This window comes from Rhinolophus ferrumequinum, chromosome 22 (assembly GCF_004115265.2).
Source record: "Rhinolophus ferrumequinum isolate MPI-CBG mRhiFer1 chromosome 22, mRhiFer1_v1.p, whole genome shotgun sequence".
NCBI classification, from domain to species: Eukaryota; Metazoa; Chordata; class Mammalia; order Chiroptera; family Rhinolophidae; genus Rhinolophus; species Rhinolophus ferrumequinum.
In genome coordinates this window covers 43,151,415-43,170,812 of record NC_046305.1, presented here as the reverse complement: position 1 = coordinate 43,170,812, position 19,398 = coordinate 43,151,415, and the positions used below count along the sequence as shown (strand labels likewise).

Genomic DNA, 19,398 nt, shown 5'->3' with positions numbered 1-19,398 from the left:
CTATAAATAGCCACAGGTACGAATAGGATGTCAGTTCTCGGGTATTTACTTTACGAGATTCACATATTCTTGAGGACTTTTTGATTTTTCAGCTATAAAAACACATCTTATTTTCAGGCACCTTGCCCGCTGGAACCAAGGCTAAGGAGTTCACACAGGGACAATACAAGAATACCCCCCTCACTAACAGGAAAACTTTCCATCTTGCTCAGCAGCGACTGAGATTTCCTTCAGAGAGGAATGCGTATGTGATTTCAGCTGGTCCCGCCCTGCATACTACCGTGTCACAAGGGCATTTTCCTTCACAGTTCTATCTTTATCCCAAGTGGACTATACAAGATGTGACAAAGAAATACAGTGTACTGTCATCCTTCTCTATGGACCATGTTCCAAAAATACAAGAACCAAGTTTATGTTACTGGGACTTATTTAATGGATTCTACTTAATCTGGCAAATAACTAACTATGCAACAGGAAATAGTTTGAAATGTTTACTCATTTGTGAGATGTGTGTCTATGATTTTAAGTCCAAAGGAAAGTCTGAGAGGTGAATTTTAAAGCAAGAATGACTTTAGAGGACCTCAAAACATGCCACCCTGACCTGGACACACGGGCTCTAATGCTTCGCTTTTTTATTTTATTATTTTTTTAAACTTATTGCATTTATTAGATTTTTGGCCCCTTGATCCCAGACGTATGTATAAGTGGATCAGTAGAAGATAAAGTATTAGGTAACTAAGTTTATTAGAAACTCAAAAGAATACAATTTCCAAATATTTTTTTTTACAATACTTGAACATTTTCTCAGGTTGGTCAGAGGTTACATTTGAAATCTGAGTTTTCAATTTCAAGTTTGTAACTGAGGGGCTGACCACACTCCTGGAAAGTTTCAGCCTGGTATGAATACTACTTCGCACTGGGTTGCAAGAGACAGCGTCTACATCCCTGAGCAATGGTTTGGACTTTCTAGGACTGGTCTCCTCCTTAATATTCGGGGACAAGGCACAGGGTTTCCTAAGCTTGTTTCTTTCCTTCTCCAGCACTTAACTGACTAACGAGCTGTCGTGCTCGACCTCTATGGAGAATACGAAAGTCATATCACCCTAGGTCCATGTCCTACTTAAGCCCCATCTTTTCTAAAAATGCAAAAAAAATGGGAAGGAAAGCAAAGCACCACTATACAGCCAGCTAAAATGTTAACTTAGCAATCTTTCCCACACTACAACTACTGTGCTACTTTATACACAGTCAAAGCAAAAGCAACGGGCACATCCTCTACATGCTTTTCCACTTTCACCCACTTCGCTGAGGTTCTTCAATCTGTTAAAAAGCAAATTTGAAAAATTTTACATAACATTTCATCGGTGGACTTCTACCCACAAATTAACAATGGCAAAAGGATTCCCTTGATGAAATTACAAGTTGTGGAAGATTTGCAATAGCAAAAGTTAAACCCTGATACAGTACTAAACTTATCTTTTTACATAGAAAAATAACACACAGTGGGATATTTTATTCAATAAGATACGATCTTTAAGATCAAGAGAGAACATACAAAACTATTCTATGTAGTCTGATGTATTTTACTGTATAGTAGGAACAAATATATCTAGAACAGCAAGTACAAGGTGTGTTCTTAGAGAAATAACCAGTTACTTAGGGGTTCTGCTAAGTGTTCTGCAGGTACCAGGCAGAAAGGAACTACTTGTTGCATTTAAAATGATGTGGTCATTATAAAAGAAAGGGCTTAAATCGATAAACAATAACAAAAACACACAAACCAAATGAAAATGTACTAAAATTTAATCATCCATAAAAGCTGTAATTTAATCTGACAGTAAAACACAAGAAGCAATATTAGAGTTGGTTTAGTATATTATATATTTTAGCTTTGAAAGCCATAGAAATCAGTTATCCCAGTTTTTTTTCCTATAAAAGACCCATTTTTCCAAAGCATTATGCACAAACAATTTTAATTAGAATATAATGACAGAATGATATTTCATAATTTTTTAAATATAAAATGAAGTCAATGACTCAAAAAAGTTATCTGTTGCAATGAGTTTGACGGGAAATTTCGTAATCTATATCATTACAGATATAAAGTATAATGGTTCAACTTTTTAGTGCTTGGCAGGGAGGAATCATGATAAAAAGGTCAATATGAAATCATTTGATTATAGTAGCAATATCTAATATTTGAAATGCATCCATGCTCTTTTGTATAATCATATTAGAGTCAAGTATATTTATTTTCACATCTGTTATAACTGCTATTGCAAAGGAGAAATACTATTGTCTTACTTTCCAAGAGATATACACAGAGCAATTTTTTTCTCCAGGGAACTTGTGCAAACCAATATAAGATCTAAATTCTTCACATAATATATAAAACAGGAGAAGCCTCTTCAGATTTATTTTTTGAAGTCTGGAATGCTGGCACTTTCCAATTAGGCAACAGTTCTTCATTCCTGTAATCTAGAACATTGAATAAATACAGATATGTATTATTCTCGATGCCAGAAGATGGCACTAAACAAGCATATAATAAATACAGACAGAAACAATGATTTTGGCTCATTGTTACTAGAGATCTAAGTTATACTAAACAGCTCCAATAACAGGGCTATTTTAAACTCCCTTTAAAAATGTTTAAAAAATAGCTTTATTACAACTTAGTGTTTCATAATATATCTGACAGTCCTGTCCCTAAAGAGGAAAACAGTGATTATTTCATTTCTATCTCATTATCGTCTTATTTGTAAAGTTCCTTTCCACTAAGGATATGGCACCTGCCTGCATCAACTTTCCATGGGAAATTCTTTACTCAACCACTTTGTGATGGTACCTGTTGGGGTTCCCACTTCTAACACAGGTCAGGACAAGAAGAGATGATGCAGAAGCTGCTGAGCCCCATATTCAAGGACAGAAGACTCAAAGTTAGTCTTGTTGTTCAGCAGAAAAGAATTAGGTTAAAGGCAGAATTTCCTGACAAAGAATTTCTTTCCTAGGTTTTTAAAAGTGGGACATATTAGAAAGAGATTAACATGTTTCAATACAATTTTGCCTGAAGGCGAAGGCTAGGACGCTGCCCTCATGGTTCACATACTCTTACTAAAAACGTTTGTAACTGCTATTTAAATTTTCCCCTAATCTCAGTCTTTTCCAATAGGATCAATATGACCCTTCAAGTGTGTAATCACAATAAAATGCTCTGCATGCAAAGTATTCTGACTGCTAAGTGACCTATCATCAAACATTCACAGAGATCTCAGGGGACTTCTATGAAATAAACTGTAAGCTGAATTACACATCAGAGCCTAAAAATTTCTGCAACCAGGATGAAACTGTTATTTCTATATCTAGGCCAAGACCTCTCTCCTCTCAGATAAAACTCACAATACATAGTAGGGTGTGTAAGAGTGAATTTTCTTAATAGGCCAGGAGATGGCACCTCTTCCTTTCAACATCAGCTTACTGGACATTTTCTGAGAACTGGCAATTAAATGAAGATCAGCTAAGGTGACGGCATCAACCAGCCAGTCAACTATAAGAGAGTTAATGTATTTCAGAACAGGAACTGGAGTCCTCATTTTCCCTACCTTTGTACTTTTACCTACACAAACACAAACATCAGCAATTTTAATAACAATCACTTTCAGGGAGCTGATGATTTATAGTTATTAAATCAAGATTTCACTAAAAGCCTAAAGCAACCACTTGGCCAGAAGCTGTTTTTTCTGAATCCAATTCCCAGAGGCAAGTCCCAAGCCCTTTCCCCCTTTCTGCCCATTTCCCCTCTACATTCTTTTAACAAGGGAGCACAACTACACAGTGCTTCCCGTGAGAGAGGCTCATGCCTATCTCTGAGGAAGCACATGCTAGTTCACTTGGTGCTCTGGAAGAGGTAATCTACTAAATAGACCCAGGAGGCTCCCAAGAGTTAGCGCAACCAACTCTCACGCGGGAAGTTTAATTTCCTCTCACGGGACAAACCAAGTGTACAAATTACATCCTAAATCCATCACAGAAAAATATTCTTTTTTGGTACTATTTATACAGTTGATAAAGATAAGTAGAAAATGTTCAGGGGATTAAATATATAGTTAAAAACAAACAAATGGTCACATAGGGCCTGGTTTGATGGCAGCTTCAATGCTGCCACTAATTTCTTTCCAACAGGTTCATGTAATGAAAACTTAAGCGGGAAAGTCAACTACTACTTAGAAGCCTCAAGACAAAACACCGAAAGAAGTTAATCCATATCTGAGAGGAAATGACCACCAAACTGCACTGACCACCCCCCATCCAGCGGAGTGGCTCCAGTTAAAAAGACCGACAATAGCACATTTGAGCAGGATGTGGAACTCACACACACACTGCTGGTAGCTGTGTGAACTGGTACAACCACTTTGGGAAACTTTTTAGCAGACTCTGCTAAAACTGTCCATATATATAGCGTACCATGTGGTCATCCGTTCCTAGACACACACCAAACAGAAACGCAAGCACACATGCATGAAGACGTGTACAAGAATGTGCACGGCAGTTACCCACACTAGTTCCCGGAAGGACCCAAACGTAAATCAATTGCAGAATATGCAAGTATATTGAGAGTATGGTTACACAAGAAAAATGAACTACTGCTATATGCAGCAAGGATAATCCTCAAAAACACACATATTTGAGTAAAAGAAGACAGACATAAAATAATACATGTTTTTGTTTATATTAAGTTCAAAGAGAGGCAAAACTAATCCCTGTTGTTAGGAATCAGGGCAGGGGTTCCATCTGGGGAGGAACGACTCCTATGGATATACGAGGTGTGATCAAAAACTGATGAATGCCGCTGCCAAGTGCCATCCAACAGAAAGGAAGGGATCTTCAATACGGGAAGTGGCACGCTGAACCTTAGTAACAGTGTGTGACAAGTTTCAACTTGTTTGGTGCCGTCAGTTGGGTATGAGCTATGGTTGAGAGCAGGTGTATTTTGAAGTGTGGCATAAAGCATGGATCATGAACAACGCATTAGCATGAAACGGGCAAAGGGTTTTATCCTCCATCATGACAATGCTCCGTGTCACACGTCACTTCTGGTATGGCGATTTCTGTCAAATAAAAACATTACGGTGTGTGCTCATCTATCTTATTCACTGGATCTGGCACTATGCGACTTCTGGCTCTTCCCCAAAGTCAAAATGACCATGAAAGGTAAATGTTTTGAATCGACTGAGGACATCAAGGCAGCCACGACAGCACGACTAAAGACACTCATGAAAGAGGACTTCCAGAACCGCTTCATAAAGTGGCAAGAATGATGGGATAAGTGTGTTCGAAGTGAGGGAGAGTGTAGTGAGGGGGATTAATGGAAATGTGTCTTTTACTATAATAAATTTTTATTTAAACATTCACTGTATTTTTTGATCACACCTCGTATATTGATGTGTTCACTTTAAAATAATTCATCATCAAAGGTGCACTTAAGCCTTTTGTTTCAGATGAACCACTGCTCCTCTTCAATTCAACATGAATTTAGGAGTGACCTTGGAGGGCATTCTATTCATTCAACCACCATTTTTGAATACCCATTCTACACCAGGCACTGGAGACACAGCGGGGAGCAAGACAGACATGGCCTTTGCCTCAGGTCAGAGTAGCATCTCCTGGGTAGGGAGCAAGCTTACCCAGCAGACGAACATATCTATAGTTCGTCACCTTCCCAAGTTACAGAAGCCTGGAAATACCCTACCAGGTGAAATGGGAAGTGGTTAAGATCGGGGAAAGCCCAAAACAAAACAAAATAAGAGGACAAGAAAGGCATGTGTTCTGCTTTTAGCATCTTACCTGGCTCAGAGCTGCTGCTACTGCAGGTCTAAAGCAGCAGACATGACTTCTTTTTAGGCTTCTTCTTTTCCACTGGTGTTTTTCTATTTATCTGTCTGACCAGGTCATAAAATATCTAAAAAGAAGAGAAAAGTACTTATTCAACCATTATTTGAGACCTCGTTCCACAAAACAATCTTGTTTCTGTGCCTTATTATTCTGCTCTTGGATCTATATTTTGCTGCTTTGATGTAAAGGCATGTTTCTTAGAAGCTCTAGCTGACTCTCAGGGTAAAGCAGGACTTATTATTTATAATGAAGGAAATGCATTTGCTCTTGGATATTCAATATCAAATTAAGAAAAAGAATTAGTGCAAAATAAAGTAGAAGTTATATTCTTCATGGAATCTTGTATGCTTCGAAACATAATTATTAAAAGTTAATGTTCAACTTGATTCTTTGGATTTATTCTATTTTTTAAAAACTTCAAACTTACAGAAAAGTTGCAAGATTAGTACCAAGAATTTACATATATTCTTTACCAAGATTCACCAATTAGTAACATTTTACCATGTGAACTTGAGTGTGTATATTTCCTAAGAACAAGGATATTCTCTTACACAACCACATTACAGTAATCACATTCAAGACATTTTAGCATTAATACGTTACTATGAATCATCTGCAGTGCAAATTCCTATCTTGTTGGTTAGCTGAATAAATGTCCTTTATAGTAGTAATTCCCCGCCTCCTCCCTGGAAGGGATCCATCCAAGATCACATAGAACATTTAATTTCCTGTCACTTTAATCTTTTCTAATCTGGAACAGTTCCTTGGCCTTTGTCTTTCGTGACACTGTCATTTCTGAAAAATAATGGCTAGTAACTTTATAGAATTTCCCTCAATCTGGGTTTGCCTGATATTTCCACATGATTAGATTCATGTTATACATCTTGGGCTGAAATAGAATAGAAAAGATATTATATTCTTCTCAACACATGATTTTTGCTTGCCCCTTTTTTGGTGATATTAATTTTGGTTAAAGTGAAAAACAGAAAACGTCTGTGACCCATGATTTTAAGTGACAAATAATACCTGTTAATAAATCTTTTGGATTCATTTTGGATAAAAAAAATGCAAGGTATCAAAGACAAAAATACAATACTACTTATTTCTCAGAAGCAGAGTATTTTAATTCTGGTGTTTATGTGTTTCATAGTGATAAGTATGCCAAAGTGTGGAAACACGAAATATAGCAGCTAAATTTGGTTCTTTGTTATGGAATGCAAATGCTCATTTACTAATGATGGGAAACAAAAAAAAATTATCACAGAAGCTCCTACTATTATTCATCATAAGAAATAGTGCTTTGCAGAAGTGTATCAAAATGTTCTGGCTTTTACAGACATTACAGGGACGACTGGCAAAATTCGAATATGCACTGAACATGGATTGTCGATATCAATTTTCTTGATTATAATAACTGTGTTGTGGTGTGTAAGAGAATGTCTTTGACCTAAGGATACGTATACTAACATATTTAGGAGTAAAGAAGTGTGATATGCACACATATGTGACAAAATGTTAACACTGATGAATCTGGATGAAGGGTAAACAAATATTTTATTGTTCTTACATTTTTTCAGTAAGTTTTTAAAGTAAAATATTTAAAAAATTATTGGTCTACATTTTCTTAAGATGGACTCAGACAAAACAACTTCTATTTACTTTTTAGAATGTTCCTAAGGTTACCCCAAATCTATAAAAATGGTTTGTATTCTTTTCTTCCTGCTCCCTCCTCCCCACTCCCATTTTCTTCTAATCATTTAATTTCTCTATTATTTTATGTCTAAGAAAGTTAAAAACACAGAATTCATGAACAAAATGGTAGTTTTTGTTCCACAACTCTGAGATCCACGTTGTTTTACAACGCTGAAGCCCCTCTTAATATGCATAAGCCACGAACAAGCTCTCATTATTTCCCTCTCCTCAATGCACAAGCTATAAAATAAAAAATAATAAAAGGATAAACTAAAACAATAAATAAATCGAACCCACACATTTCTTCATGCAAGCCAGTTGCAGGTTTCTGGTGCTATACAGAACGGTAACTGATTTTGTACTATTATCCTCAACAATTTCTTTGACAAACATTGCCTACCTCACAGCAGCAGCTGGTTAGTGATGAGGGCAAGCTCAAACTATAGTATTTGTTACACATGCTGAAAAGTCCTCAGCCTAGGTTCTTCCTCATCTTTCTGAACTATAGAAAAATCTAAAGGAAACACAAAATAATTTCTCAGTCTCTCTGCCATTCCTCAGCTAGGCTTTCTTGATTCCAATTATTCTTGGCAGAGAACAATTAATTCTTAATAAAGACTGATAGCTTTTGGTATAGCTATGTACTATTTCAGAACATAGCAAGAATGGTGTGGTAAGGATTTAAAAAATATATGGCTATAGATGTATAGATAGATATCAGTAATTAGAGCTATTTAGCCAAACAGTTATGCCCCTATATAATTTCAAATTTGAGTCCAAAAGTTGAATCTTGTGCAAGTATGATCCTTCTTGCAAATTGGTGCAGCCACTATAGAAAAGTTTGGAGTTTCCTCAAAAAATTCAAAAGGGAACTACCGTATGACCCAGCAATTCCACTTCTGGGTATTTATCCAAAGAAGTGCAAAACACTGATTCAAAGGATATATGCATCCCTATGTTCACTGCAGTGCTACTTACAATAGCCAAGATAATGGAAGCAACCTAAGCGTCCATCAATAGACAATTGGATAAAGACCATCTGGTCCATATATACAATGGAATGTTATGCAGCCATAAAAAAAAAAAATGAAACCTTACCATTTGTGACAACATGGATGGACCTAAAGGGTATTATGCTAAGTGAAATGTCAGAGAAAGACAAACATCATATAATTTCACTTATTTGTGGAATCTAAAGAACAAAAAACAAAACAAACAAAACAGAAACAGACTCATAGATACAGCAAACAAACTGATGGTTGCCAGATGGGAGGAGGTTTGGGGGGCCTGGGTGAGAAAGGTGAAGGGATTAAGTACAAATTGGTACTGTGTTTCTCCGAAAAATAAGACCAGGTCTTATATTAATTTTTGCTCCAAAAGATGCATTAGGGCTTATGTTCAGGGGATGTCATCCTGAAAAATCATGCTAGGGCTTATTTTCCGGTTAGGTCTTATTTTCGGGGAAACAGGGTAGTTACAAAATAGTCACAGGGATGTAAAGTACAGCATAGAGAATATAGTCAGTAATATTGTCATAACTATGTATGGTGTCGCGGGTACTAGACTTATTGGGGGGATCACTTCATAAGTTATATAAATGTCTAACCGCTATGCTGTATACCTGAAACTAATATAAAATAATATCGAATGTCAGCTGTTAATTAAAAAAAAAAAAGTATGATCCTTCCATCTTCAGGCATTCAGAAATCACACAATTTGTTTATAAAGCATAGCTGTCTGAGGTACTATTAACTATTAAAGGAAATCTGTAGCTGGATTATCAGGCTACAGAGAGAAACATTAAAAGAAACTCAAAATATTACACTCTCAATAATTCCTAGCATGTACTTTGCAATGTTTTCCAAGAGAGTAAATATTCTTAAATAGCTAATGTATTTCACTGTTTTCCTATTTTTGTTTTATGAACGCTCATGTCGAGGACTGATGAACAACAGCTATAAAAAAGGAGCTCTGCTGTATTGGAAAGCACAACACAGGGAGGTTTAGCAGCAAGTAAGTGCCTACAGGTAAGTCATGTCCTGTACCCTGTGCTCCCCGGACCCTGGTGCACCCCAGCCCCAGCCGAGCCCTAGGAACTTGGGAACCTGGTGGGTGGTACCAGTGAGAGTGAGGGACAGGGACAGCAAACAACCAGATCCCGAAGGCCACTCACCTGCCGGAAGTAACCCTGCACTACTGTTCTCCTAGCCAAGTTTATTCATCGGACCTAACGTGTTTTATCTCAGCTACCTTTCTTTTTGGAAAAGGCTGTATTGAAAATCAAACTTTTCTGATTAGCCACGTTTTTCAAAATAACATTTATGAAACTAATTCTACAACAGAGAAAGCTGAAGCTGGAAGCATATCACATTTCCTTTCATTTACTTGGCAGTGAGTAAGAAACAACTGTGGTTGAAGATCTCAGCAGGACTTGTTCTCACTGAGATGTAAATTTCTTTAGGGCAGGAGGAGTGTCTGTCTGTTACCCTGGTGCCTAATCCAGTGCCAGACATATATAGGCACACAATATGTATTTGCTGAATAAACGAAATTTACAAATTTCTTATTTTTATGTACTTATAAAAATTGGTTTTACCTAAAAATGGCAAGCTTTAACATTTTCTAATTATTTGTAAAACAGAGGATTTGCAGCAAGTTTAATTTTTTTCCCCTGCCAAATACTTAATTTGGTCACTTCAAAAGTCAGGCAATAGCCTACAACCGTAATAACAGTCAAAATGGCGTACAGAACGAAAAAGCCAGAGAACAGCAAGCAAAAATACAGGACTCTGATAACCTAACCCACTCTTGGCTCTGAGTTCTGTTCTAAGTGATCGGAATTCTGATCGATTACCTAGGGTGCTACAAATGGCAAGCACACTGGCAAGTAAAGCTTCTGTACTGCTGGGAAAGAATAAAAAGCCTGCTCTGGTTTAATTGGGGTGGCTGGTTAGCTCAGTTGGTTAGAACGTAGTGCTGATAACACCAAGGTTGCCAATTTGATCCCCGCAGGGGCCACTGTGAACTGTGCCTCCTTAAAAAAACAAACAAACAAACAAACAAAAAACCCAAGAAACTTAAAAAAAAAAAATGCTATTAAAATAAACAAAAGCAAAGGAAACCTCAAGCTTTTGCTTGGTTGGTAGTGGCCGTTGGGGACTGACTAATCTTTTAGGGATCCAGTAAACTACTGGCCCTGTACACCCCGGCAGGCAGCTTACCTGTAAAGCATTCCAGTCCCCGCTATGGTCTCAAGACAGTGGAGTGCTTAAGTCACGGACAATAAAAGCCTTGTGCACCTGCTACGCCAGGCCTAAGCGCCCAAGTCAATTACAGTTCTAGGTCCTCCCTTCCAGTCACACACTAAAGCGAAGCAGGACTCAAAATACCAAATTCTACGACAGCCATGAGGTAAAATCTTTCTGTCTAACCTAAGTTCATTATAATAACTATTTTGATTTTTGTATTTTTCTACTTGACTTTACAACCTATTTATACATATTTGCATAGGTTAATTGTTAAAATACAAGGCTGATGTGACAATTTTCATACACATTTTCATCATTTAGAGGCTTAGCAGGACTTTACACGTATTCTTTAACTTAAACTTCCTCTTTGCCAATAAGGTAAATAAATATAAGCGTCCTCACTGTAGCCAGTAAAGCAGTTTTATGCAAGCACAAGAATATGGTTTCTAAGAATTAGTGTTTTCTATAAATTGATAGAATTGAGATTATTTAAAAGAATCAATTTTTTTCTTAACTGGTTTTTGGCTGTTAACTTAAAAGACAGGAAACTAAAAAGGCGCTGGTACATGCTGCCTAGCAGCTGTAGGTTACCTCGTTAACGTTGATCTTTGACTTTGCAGAAGATTCTAAAAAGGCACAGTTACACCACTGTCTTGCTAAATTCTGACCCTGTTCTTTGCCAACTACTCGCTCATCTTCCAGGTCGCATTTATTGCCAACCAAAATCATTGGAACCTGTGGGAAGGAAATGACATGAAATGAACACTAACATACTTGTTACTTAGCCTCTTATTAAGCAAGCAACTATCTGCCACCAATTGAAATGTATATTAGTGAGTACTATAAACTTCACCAAATGCTTAAAAAAGGGCACATATTTGTGTGCTGGGAGGAAGAAGGTGGTTGGAGGGGAAGAGACAGAAAAAATATGGAAGAGGTCCTACTATGTTGACTCAGCAAATTATTTTAAGAATATAATCCCCAAATTCTCATGTGGTCTACTATGAATAGTTGAATGCCAAGTAGAAAAATCTGAAGGAAAAGGAACCTCCTGCAACACAGAGAGGAACGTACTCATGGGCCTCGCTGCGGTGTAACTGCTGCATCTCACAGGCCTAACAAATACCGGAAGTACTGGCCAGACCCACACAGTGACAGGTCCTTCCCTACGTGTGACAGCCAAATCTGAAGACCAGTTTAGGTGAGATGTTAAGGAGGAAATAAAGCCACAAAGCAGCTATGTCTTCCCTTTTGCACCATACCAGAAATGCTTGGCTATGTCCATCCACACGCCCCCAATTCCAATAAAACAGGCTGCTACGAAACTGTACAACGCCCTGAGTTCAAAGGTGCCCAGAGAGCAAAGTCATTTGTGAAGTGATGGGCACAATACAAAAGAAAGATGTTAAAGGAAATGGTGGATCTTGTACCTATCTTATCACGAGTTAGAGTTAGACGAAACACACTAGACATCTACAACTCTATCTTTTGTAGTTTATTACATGGGATGAAGAGATCAACGCTACCAGAGTTCAGCAATTTGCATGTAATTGCCTAGGAAAACAGAACTCTCTTAGATGAATTAGTCATGGGAAGGAAGAGAACTATTTATTAGGTTACGGTTGGTCATGAGTCATATGGTACAAATCTCTCCCGCCTACAGTGTTACCCAAAGTTAAGGTCCTGAGCAGGTGCATATGTTCCCATTAATAATGAAAGAGAACACATGAAAACAGAAAGAAAGGTACAAACGAAATTTTATATCCTGATTTATACAACTGAAAAGGAATTCTCTGTAGCTCGAAGCTGAGGTGAACATGTAAAATATACATTTCACCTTTGCAGAAAGGCACAACAACCATGCCAGCCATCAATTAAGACAAGAATTCTAAAACAAAAACTAAAAAATAACGTTAAAATCTTCTAATGCAATTTAAAAAACAGCAAGTAAAAACTATACCAATAGAAGTTTAGAAACGAACGAATTATTATGGTTCTGGGAACATTGCTTCTGACTAAGCAGCGCCTCTCAAAGGTCGGCCTGAGTCCCACTATTAAGCTTTCTCTGCCTCTCTTCTCTGCTGCACTCATTAACCACAATGAGCACTTTATCATATATGTCGTCCTTTTCTAACCATCTCAGCATGTCATTTGTAGGTAAATTTAGAAAGTTAAAGTATTTTTGGTCACAGGGGACCTTTCAGGCAGATAGATATCCATCCTCCAAATACTCTATTGACAGAGAAAACAGATACTTTTTATTTGGCCACAAAGAGATGACAGTATGTCTCACAGAGAAAAAAATACTTACATCTTCTGTGTCCTTAACCCGTAAAATCTGTTCCCTCAGGTCCTGTAAGTCATTAAATGTGGACTGAGCTGTAATAGAATATACTAGTGCAAACCCTTGGCCATTCTTCATATACAAATCCCTCATCGCTGTAAATTGCTCCTACAATAAAAAAAATATGCAATTATAAACATGATTTCTTGAACATATACTGAAACAACTTAAATCAGAATAATCACAGTTCAGCTACTGATTTTTTTATTCCATGCTATCATGACAGTAAACATAAGACATGATACCTGGTTTCTAGAAACGCCATGGTGAATGCTGCCTACTTACGTGACTAGAAACAATGACAGTAAACTACAATTAGAAGGGAAATCTTAACCATCTTAATTTGCTTTTGTGTGATTTTGAAAAACTGGGTAGAATTGCTTTTCATATACAGAGCCTAAGTAAATTATTTTCATGTCTTCCCTTCCATGTCATCTTCCCTAAAGATGACCTCCAAGGTAGTGTTGTTAAAAAAGGGAAGTCCAAGTTCTGAACCCTTGAGGCTCTTCATCACTAAGAGGTTGGGGAGATGAAGGCTAATCTGGAAAGGAGACTTGGGAGTAACCCCTGATGCAGGCAGAAAACCATGCAAGTTACTGTTCTCTGGAAGCCAAATGAATAAAATTTTTACACAGGAAGATAGTGATCAACTAACTGGGTCAAAGGTTAATGCAAAGTCAAGGGAGTTGAGGATGTATGCAGGGGCTTGATCATAATGACAGACCATGGACTTGAAGCTGTGTGAAGAGGGGGTTGAGGATATGATGGATAATTAAAGATGTTAGGATAAACGGACTGCAGGCTCCAGGGAAGCTGATGGTAAGAAAGGAAGTGAGATGGGAAAACAAGAGGTGGTGAGTGGAGAGTGGGACGTGTAAGAAAGAGATTAGGGTGGTAATACAGTTACTGGGGAAAGCAGTAACAGCACCATCCTTACCTAAAGCACGCAGATTCTACAGGTGAACTCAACATACAATTGGATGGTGCTATATGGGCATTAAGTGCGTCCTAGATGCTTTTCATGAACATGAAAAATTTAAGAAGCCCTGCATTTAGAGAATTTGTTCTTCATCAGAATAATTACTTTTACTCAGAGGAATTATTCAGACGACAAAACCTATTTACAAATTCAAATCTATGAAAAAGAGAAAACATCCTTACTGTTCCTGCAGTATCCAGGATTTCGAGCATACACTGTTGGCAATCTACTTCAACTTGCTGTTGCGGGGGGAAGGGGGAGGAAAAAAAAAAAGAAAAAGTAACATCAAAATGTCAGTCTGTTCTCCTCCCACCTCTTCACTCCAAGTACCTATAACGACTACAAAGCCTTTCTTCAGCAGTTTGCTTGCTATACTGGTTGAGACTTAACGTGGTTCTATAATTAAGGACAGAAGGTCTCAGGCTCGTTCTATTAATATTATGAAAGCCAGGGTTGTTCATGCTGAGTTTCGCTCTTTTCTGACCACTGTAAACTCTGAGTAATGATTTTTGTTATTATTAGAAGGGCAATGGTCATATACTGTGACTTAAGAAAAACTGCAACAAACAGGCATATAGTCTTAATAGGAAAAAATATGTGTAAAATATGTATATTTATATTATCTTCGGAGAAAATAAAGCACAAACATATAAAATAGTTCAAAATGTAGACAAAGTTTTTGGGGTAAAGCAAATGTTGCCAACTTACCAAGTTCAAGTTGTTAAAAGTTTTACTAAAATGTGTCACATCCCAAATTTAATATACAGGAAAAATTTAAGAGAAAAAGGGAACACAGAAGTGCTAAAATGAGTAACACTGAACTCATACAGTCCTTAAGACTTTAAGAAAAAGGTACTTCTTTGGAAAAGCTGCGCGCAGAAGGTGAAATTTTATACACTGAATTCTATTTTCCTAGTGTTTTATAAAAGAAGATAAGGTTGGCCTAAAGAAAATATCAACTATCCACCGTGTGGAAAATGTTTAATAAAGGAAGGGACTAAGAAAAGTGTTCAGTCTAAGAAAAAGGTACTTCTTTGGAAAAGCTGCGCGCAGAAGGTGAAATTTTATACACTGAATTCTATTTTCCTAGTGTTTTATAAAAGAAGATAAGGTTGGCCTAAAGAAAATATCAACTATCCACCGTGTGGAAAATGTTTAATAAAGGAAGGGACTAAGAAAAGTGTTCAGTCTTCAGCATTCCAGGTACAGATCTCCGTTTGTGGTTCAAGCTTTAACCAGCAACTTACTTTTGGGAAATCCAATGCAACACTATCTTCTAAAATTAACCTAAGGACTATTTTAAACTCTTGCTTCTGGGTCAGGTCATGGATTGATGAGGGGCACGACTGGTGGCCCACCACTCACATGGCACTGATGTGTAACCTGCCCAGTCTGTAAACGGGGGCGTGCTCAATGCCCTGATTCGTGAATCAGGCCTGTAGTTTCTCAGCGTATCTAGAGCACAATTTTGTATCCCACTTGCAGACAACAAAACCGCTCCTCTACTATGGCTCAAGGCTTGATGAACTTAATTTCTTCCTTTCTTTCTCTCTCTCTCTCTCTCCCCTTCTTCCCTTTCTCTCTCTCTCTCTCTCTCTCTCTCTCTCTCTGTATGTCACTGGCCATTAGTTTTTTTAATAATAATATCTCTCGCCCCTCCCCCCCACCCCCATAAAATATTTGGGAAATGAAATCATGAAAATTCTCCACAATTCTAGCTAGTCTTGTAATTAAGTAAAATAGTAATTTTTGTTCAGACCAACTTTTTCCTTTTAAATAAGCGTGACTTTTCCGAGCAGTTTTAGGTCCACACGCTCTTCTCCTGCCCCTCGCTGCCTCCCCCACTGTCCGCATCCCACCAGAGTGGGAGGCACACCTGTCAGGAGACGAGCCTACACTGACAGACACGTCATCCTCATCCGAAGTCCACAGTTTATGTGCTGGCTTTATTCTATGGGTTGGGACAAATGCATAGTCACATGTATCCACTGTTACAGTATCATATGAAATCCAACAACTAATTTCTTATAGTCTGAAGGGGAAATAGCTTTAAAATTATATAACTGAATATAAATAAAAATTTTCAGTCACTGGAAAACTTCAAGCATAAAAGTGATCTTAATTTTAGTTCACAAAAAGTTCGTCAAAAATTTACCTACTAATTACATGCAGTTTTCTACCATGAAAAAGATTCCTTACCAGGAAAATAAATATTAAAGAACAGATTATCAGTAACAGAACACATAGCTCTCTGCAGCTAAGGAGTATTCTGAGAAATATTTTGCCTTCGTGAAACTTTTAAAAACAGATATAGAACATTTGTATCATTTTTCAAAACTATTTCTAAAAAAGCAATCCCATGGATCAAGTTTTGAAGTCCTAAGGAACTACTTGTAAGCATGTGCATACAAGTTTCACACTTTACCTTTCTGTAGGAGTCTTCTATCGTTGGGTCATATTTTTCAACAAAAATTCCCTGAACAAACTGAACTGTCTAGAAAAAAAAGGCAAAGAAAAGTTAGGACTTAAAAGAAAAATCAACCCCTTGTCCATGTTATTTAACCTCACAATGTGGTCAAGATTAAATGAAATTATGTGAAAACTCTGGGTAAACATGTAGATATAAAGTATCACTATTTTTCAATAAGGACACACCCATAACTGAGAGTACACTTATTATGAAAGGGAGTGATCATGTTAAAAACTGTTAACAGTGCTGCCACTGACATTACACTGTGAAATAATCACTATATGAAGTTTTAAAATATAACGAAGATACAATTAAGGACAGAGATTCTAATTTTTTGAAAAATGAAAATTTATCAGTAACTATTACTCCTGTACATTTCTACAGTAAGTAACTTTTATCTCATGCCCTCAAAGGACACAGAAAAAAGGTTTCAAGACTTTAAAAGTTAGAAGTAGTTTAAAAGTTAGAAGTAAAATTTATAGAATTTATGAAATGTATAATCACATTCTAATTTCATGTTCACCCCGAAAGTAGTTGTTTTTCCCATTTGCCAGCTGAGATTCCAATGTACACTTTCTTCCTGATTCTACAGCCTTATTCTCTTCATTGGAAACCACTACCTACTTGTCTTTTTTCAGATTATCTCCTTTTATCTCTAGGATTTCTGTAAGCAAACTAGAAACTAAGCATTTATCATTTGGTAAATGAAAAGAAGTACAGAAAGTGATTGCGCACTATTTCCTGACAGGTTTAAAACAGGGTCTGGTACACTGCTGCCTAAATGCAAGGGCAAGAATGTGGACTGAGGTCAAGAAGGCGGAGATCATTTATACCTCAAGTTACCCAGAGGCGTATTTTATACATGATTTCAGCTGGAGTTAAAGAGAGTCACTTGAATGTAGTAAATTTCTAAGTTCTTTCTCCTATTAAACTCTTACTCTTTTAAGGAAACTCAGGATATAATCACATCAAAACTTTATTTTTATCAAAGATTTAATCACCGCATCTTAGCACTACATATAATTATGAAAATCTTCCTACTATGCTTTAGACTAGAACAAAGGTTCTGATATGATTTAGGGCAGAGGTTTAGGAAAAAAACTATTTTCCTAATAATACCATGATACACTCACTCATAAATTTACAATGGAATTTTCCAAAGGGTATATATAACACATGCTATAGCAAGAAACTGGATGCAGAAGCAGGTATGAGAACCCATGTGCTTTCTATAAGAGACTTGCAAAAATGAGAAACAACACCATACTTCTCATTTCTTTCTTACTAAAAGCAATCTTTCATTACTTCTCTGAATCTCATCCTCTCAGGGACATTTCATTCATTCACACACTTTCACTTTATTCCTTTCGGTTTTCCTACTGAATCCTTTTCTTCCTTCCTCACCTATTGTCTTTTCTGTAAAGATTATTCTCTCCCTCTCCTGTGTATTTTCCTCTCCACTGGATTACTGCCTCCAGCATACAAACATGCTTTACTATGTCTCACCCTAAAACAAAAACCTCCCTTACGTAACTCCACGATCCCTCCAGCTTCTGCCCCGTACTCTGTTCCCGCTTATAATCAAACTTCAGCTGTCTACCATGGTGGTTCCATTTCCCTAGGTCTCACTGACTCTTCAACGTCCCCCATGACGGTTATGGCACCATCGCCGTACTGAAGCTGCTTTTATCAAGCTGGCTATCTCCATGCTCCCATATCATCCTTTTCGTTTTCTTTACGTGACTGTCAAGTAAAGACACATTCTTTACATTCAAGTACAAGACATATTCTTCTATGCTGGATCCTATAATCTTACCTACCGACTTTTTAAAGGTTGAGAGGTACTCAGAAGTCAGCCCTGAGTTCTCTTCTTTCTCCAATCTCTCTCTAGACCACCTCATTTATTCCTAAGGATTTTTATTTTTAATTATTTTATTTGTGTTTTTGAAAAGGTAATTCATGGACATAGGACAAAATACAAAAGAGTACGCAATGGTAACTAGCCCTACCTACCACCATCGTTCCCAGCTACCCAATTCCACTCCCAAGGAAGTAACTGTTATCTGTAGCTTATTTAACCTTGCAGAAACAGTCTACATTTTATAACATTCCCCCCTTTTATACAACGCAAGTGGTACTTTTTCCTCCCTAAATGATACACCTTGGGTATCATTACACATCTATATATGTAGAGCTGCTATATTGTTTTTAATCGTTATCTGGCAGTCTACTCAAAATACGCATTAAAAACTTAACTAGCCCCTACTAGTAGGCATTTAGGTTGTTTCAAAACTCTTGCCACTGTAAAGAATGTTGCACTGGATACCCCTGACACGTCATTTTGTACATGTGAACTTTGTGTGGGATAAATTTCCAGAAAGGGACTTGCTCAATTAAACATTACATGCATTTAGAATGACAGATTTTCTCAAACATTCACCACAGAGGTACTAATGTACAATCCAACAGAAATGTAATTCTCACGAAATTAAATACTATTGATATATCCATAGCACCCTAAATCATGTCACAAGTTTCTCTTTAAGCTATTATCTCGAGGACACGATTGTTTATTTGATGTATTTACTTGAACATCTCACAAATACCAAGTTTGACATGACTTGATTTTCTCTCACATCTGCTCATCCTTCAGTGTTTCCCTTCTGCTGAATGGTGCCGCCACGACTTCAGTTCAGCTAGAAATCTGGGAGTCACCCTTGACAGCTCCTTCTCTCCTCGTCCCCACATCAATCCAGCACTGAGTTACGTCAGC

General features: G+C 37.3%; 1 protein-coding gene across 5 annotated transcripts in view; it reads right to left on the bottom strand.

Annotated features, from left to right (window-relative positions):
- Nucleotides 1-792: 792 nt before the first annotated feature.
- RAP1A (RAP1A, member of RAS oncogene family) overlaps nt 793-19,398 on the bottom strand; it is a 71,156-nt gene continuing 52,550 nt past the window's right edge. For 2 of the 5 annotated variants that reach the window (XM_033092984.1, XM_033092985.1), the window contains exons 3-8: nt 16,581-16,649; nt 14,338-14,394; nt 13,144-13,284; nt 11,424-11,567; nt 5,845-5,959; nt 1,786-2,478 (exon numbers count right to left, since the gene is read on the bottom strand). In XM_033092984.1, the coding sequence (XP_032948875.1) occupies nt 5,873-5,959; nt 11,424-11,567; nt 13,144-13,284; nt 14,338-14,394; nt 16,581-16,649 (498 nt within the window). In that variant the 3' untranslated portion in view covers nt 1,786-2,478; nt 5,845-5,872. Of the gene's footprint in view, nt 2,479-5,844; nt 5,960-11,423; nt 11,568-13,143; nt 13,285-14,337; nt 14,395-16,580; nt 16,650-19,398 lie in introns of all 5 variants that reach the window. The other 3 variants (XM_033092988.1, XM_033092987.1, XM_033092986.1) reach the window with 2 other exon arrangements.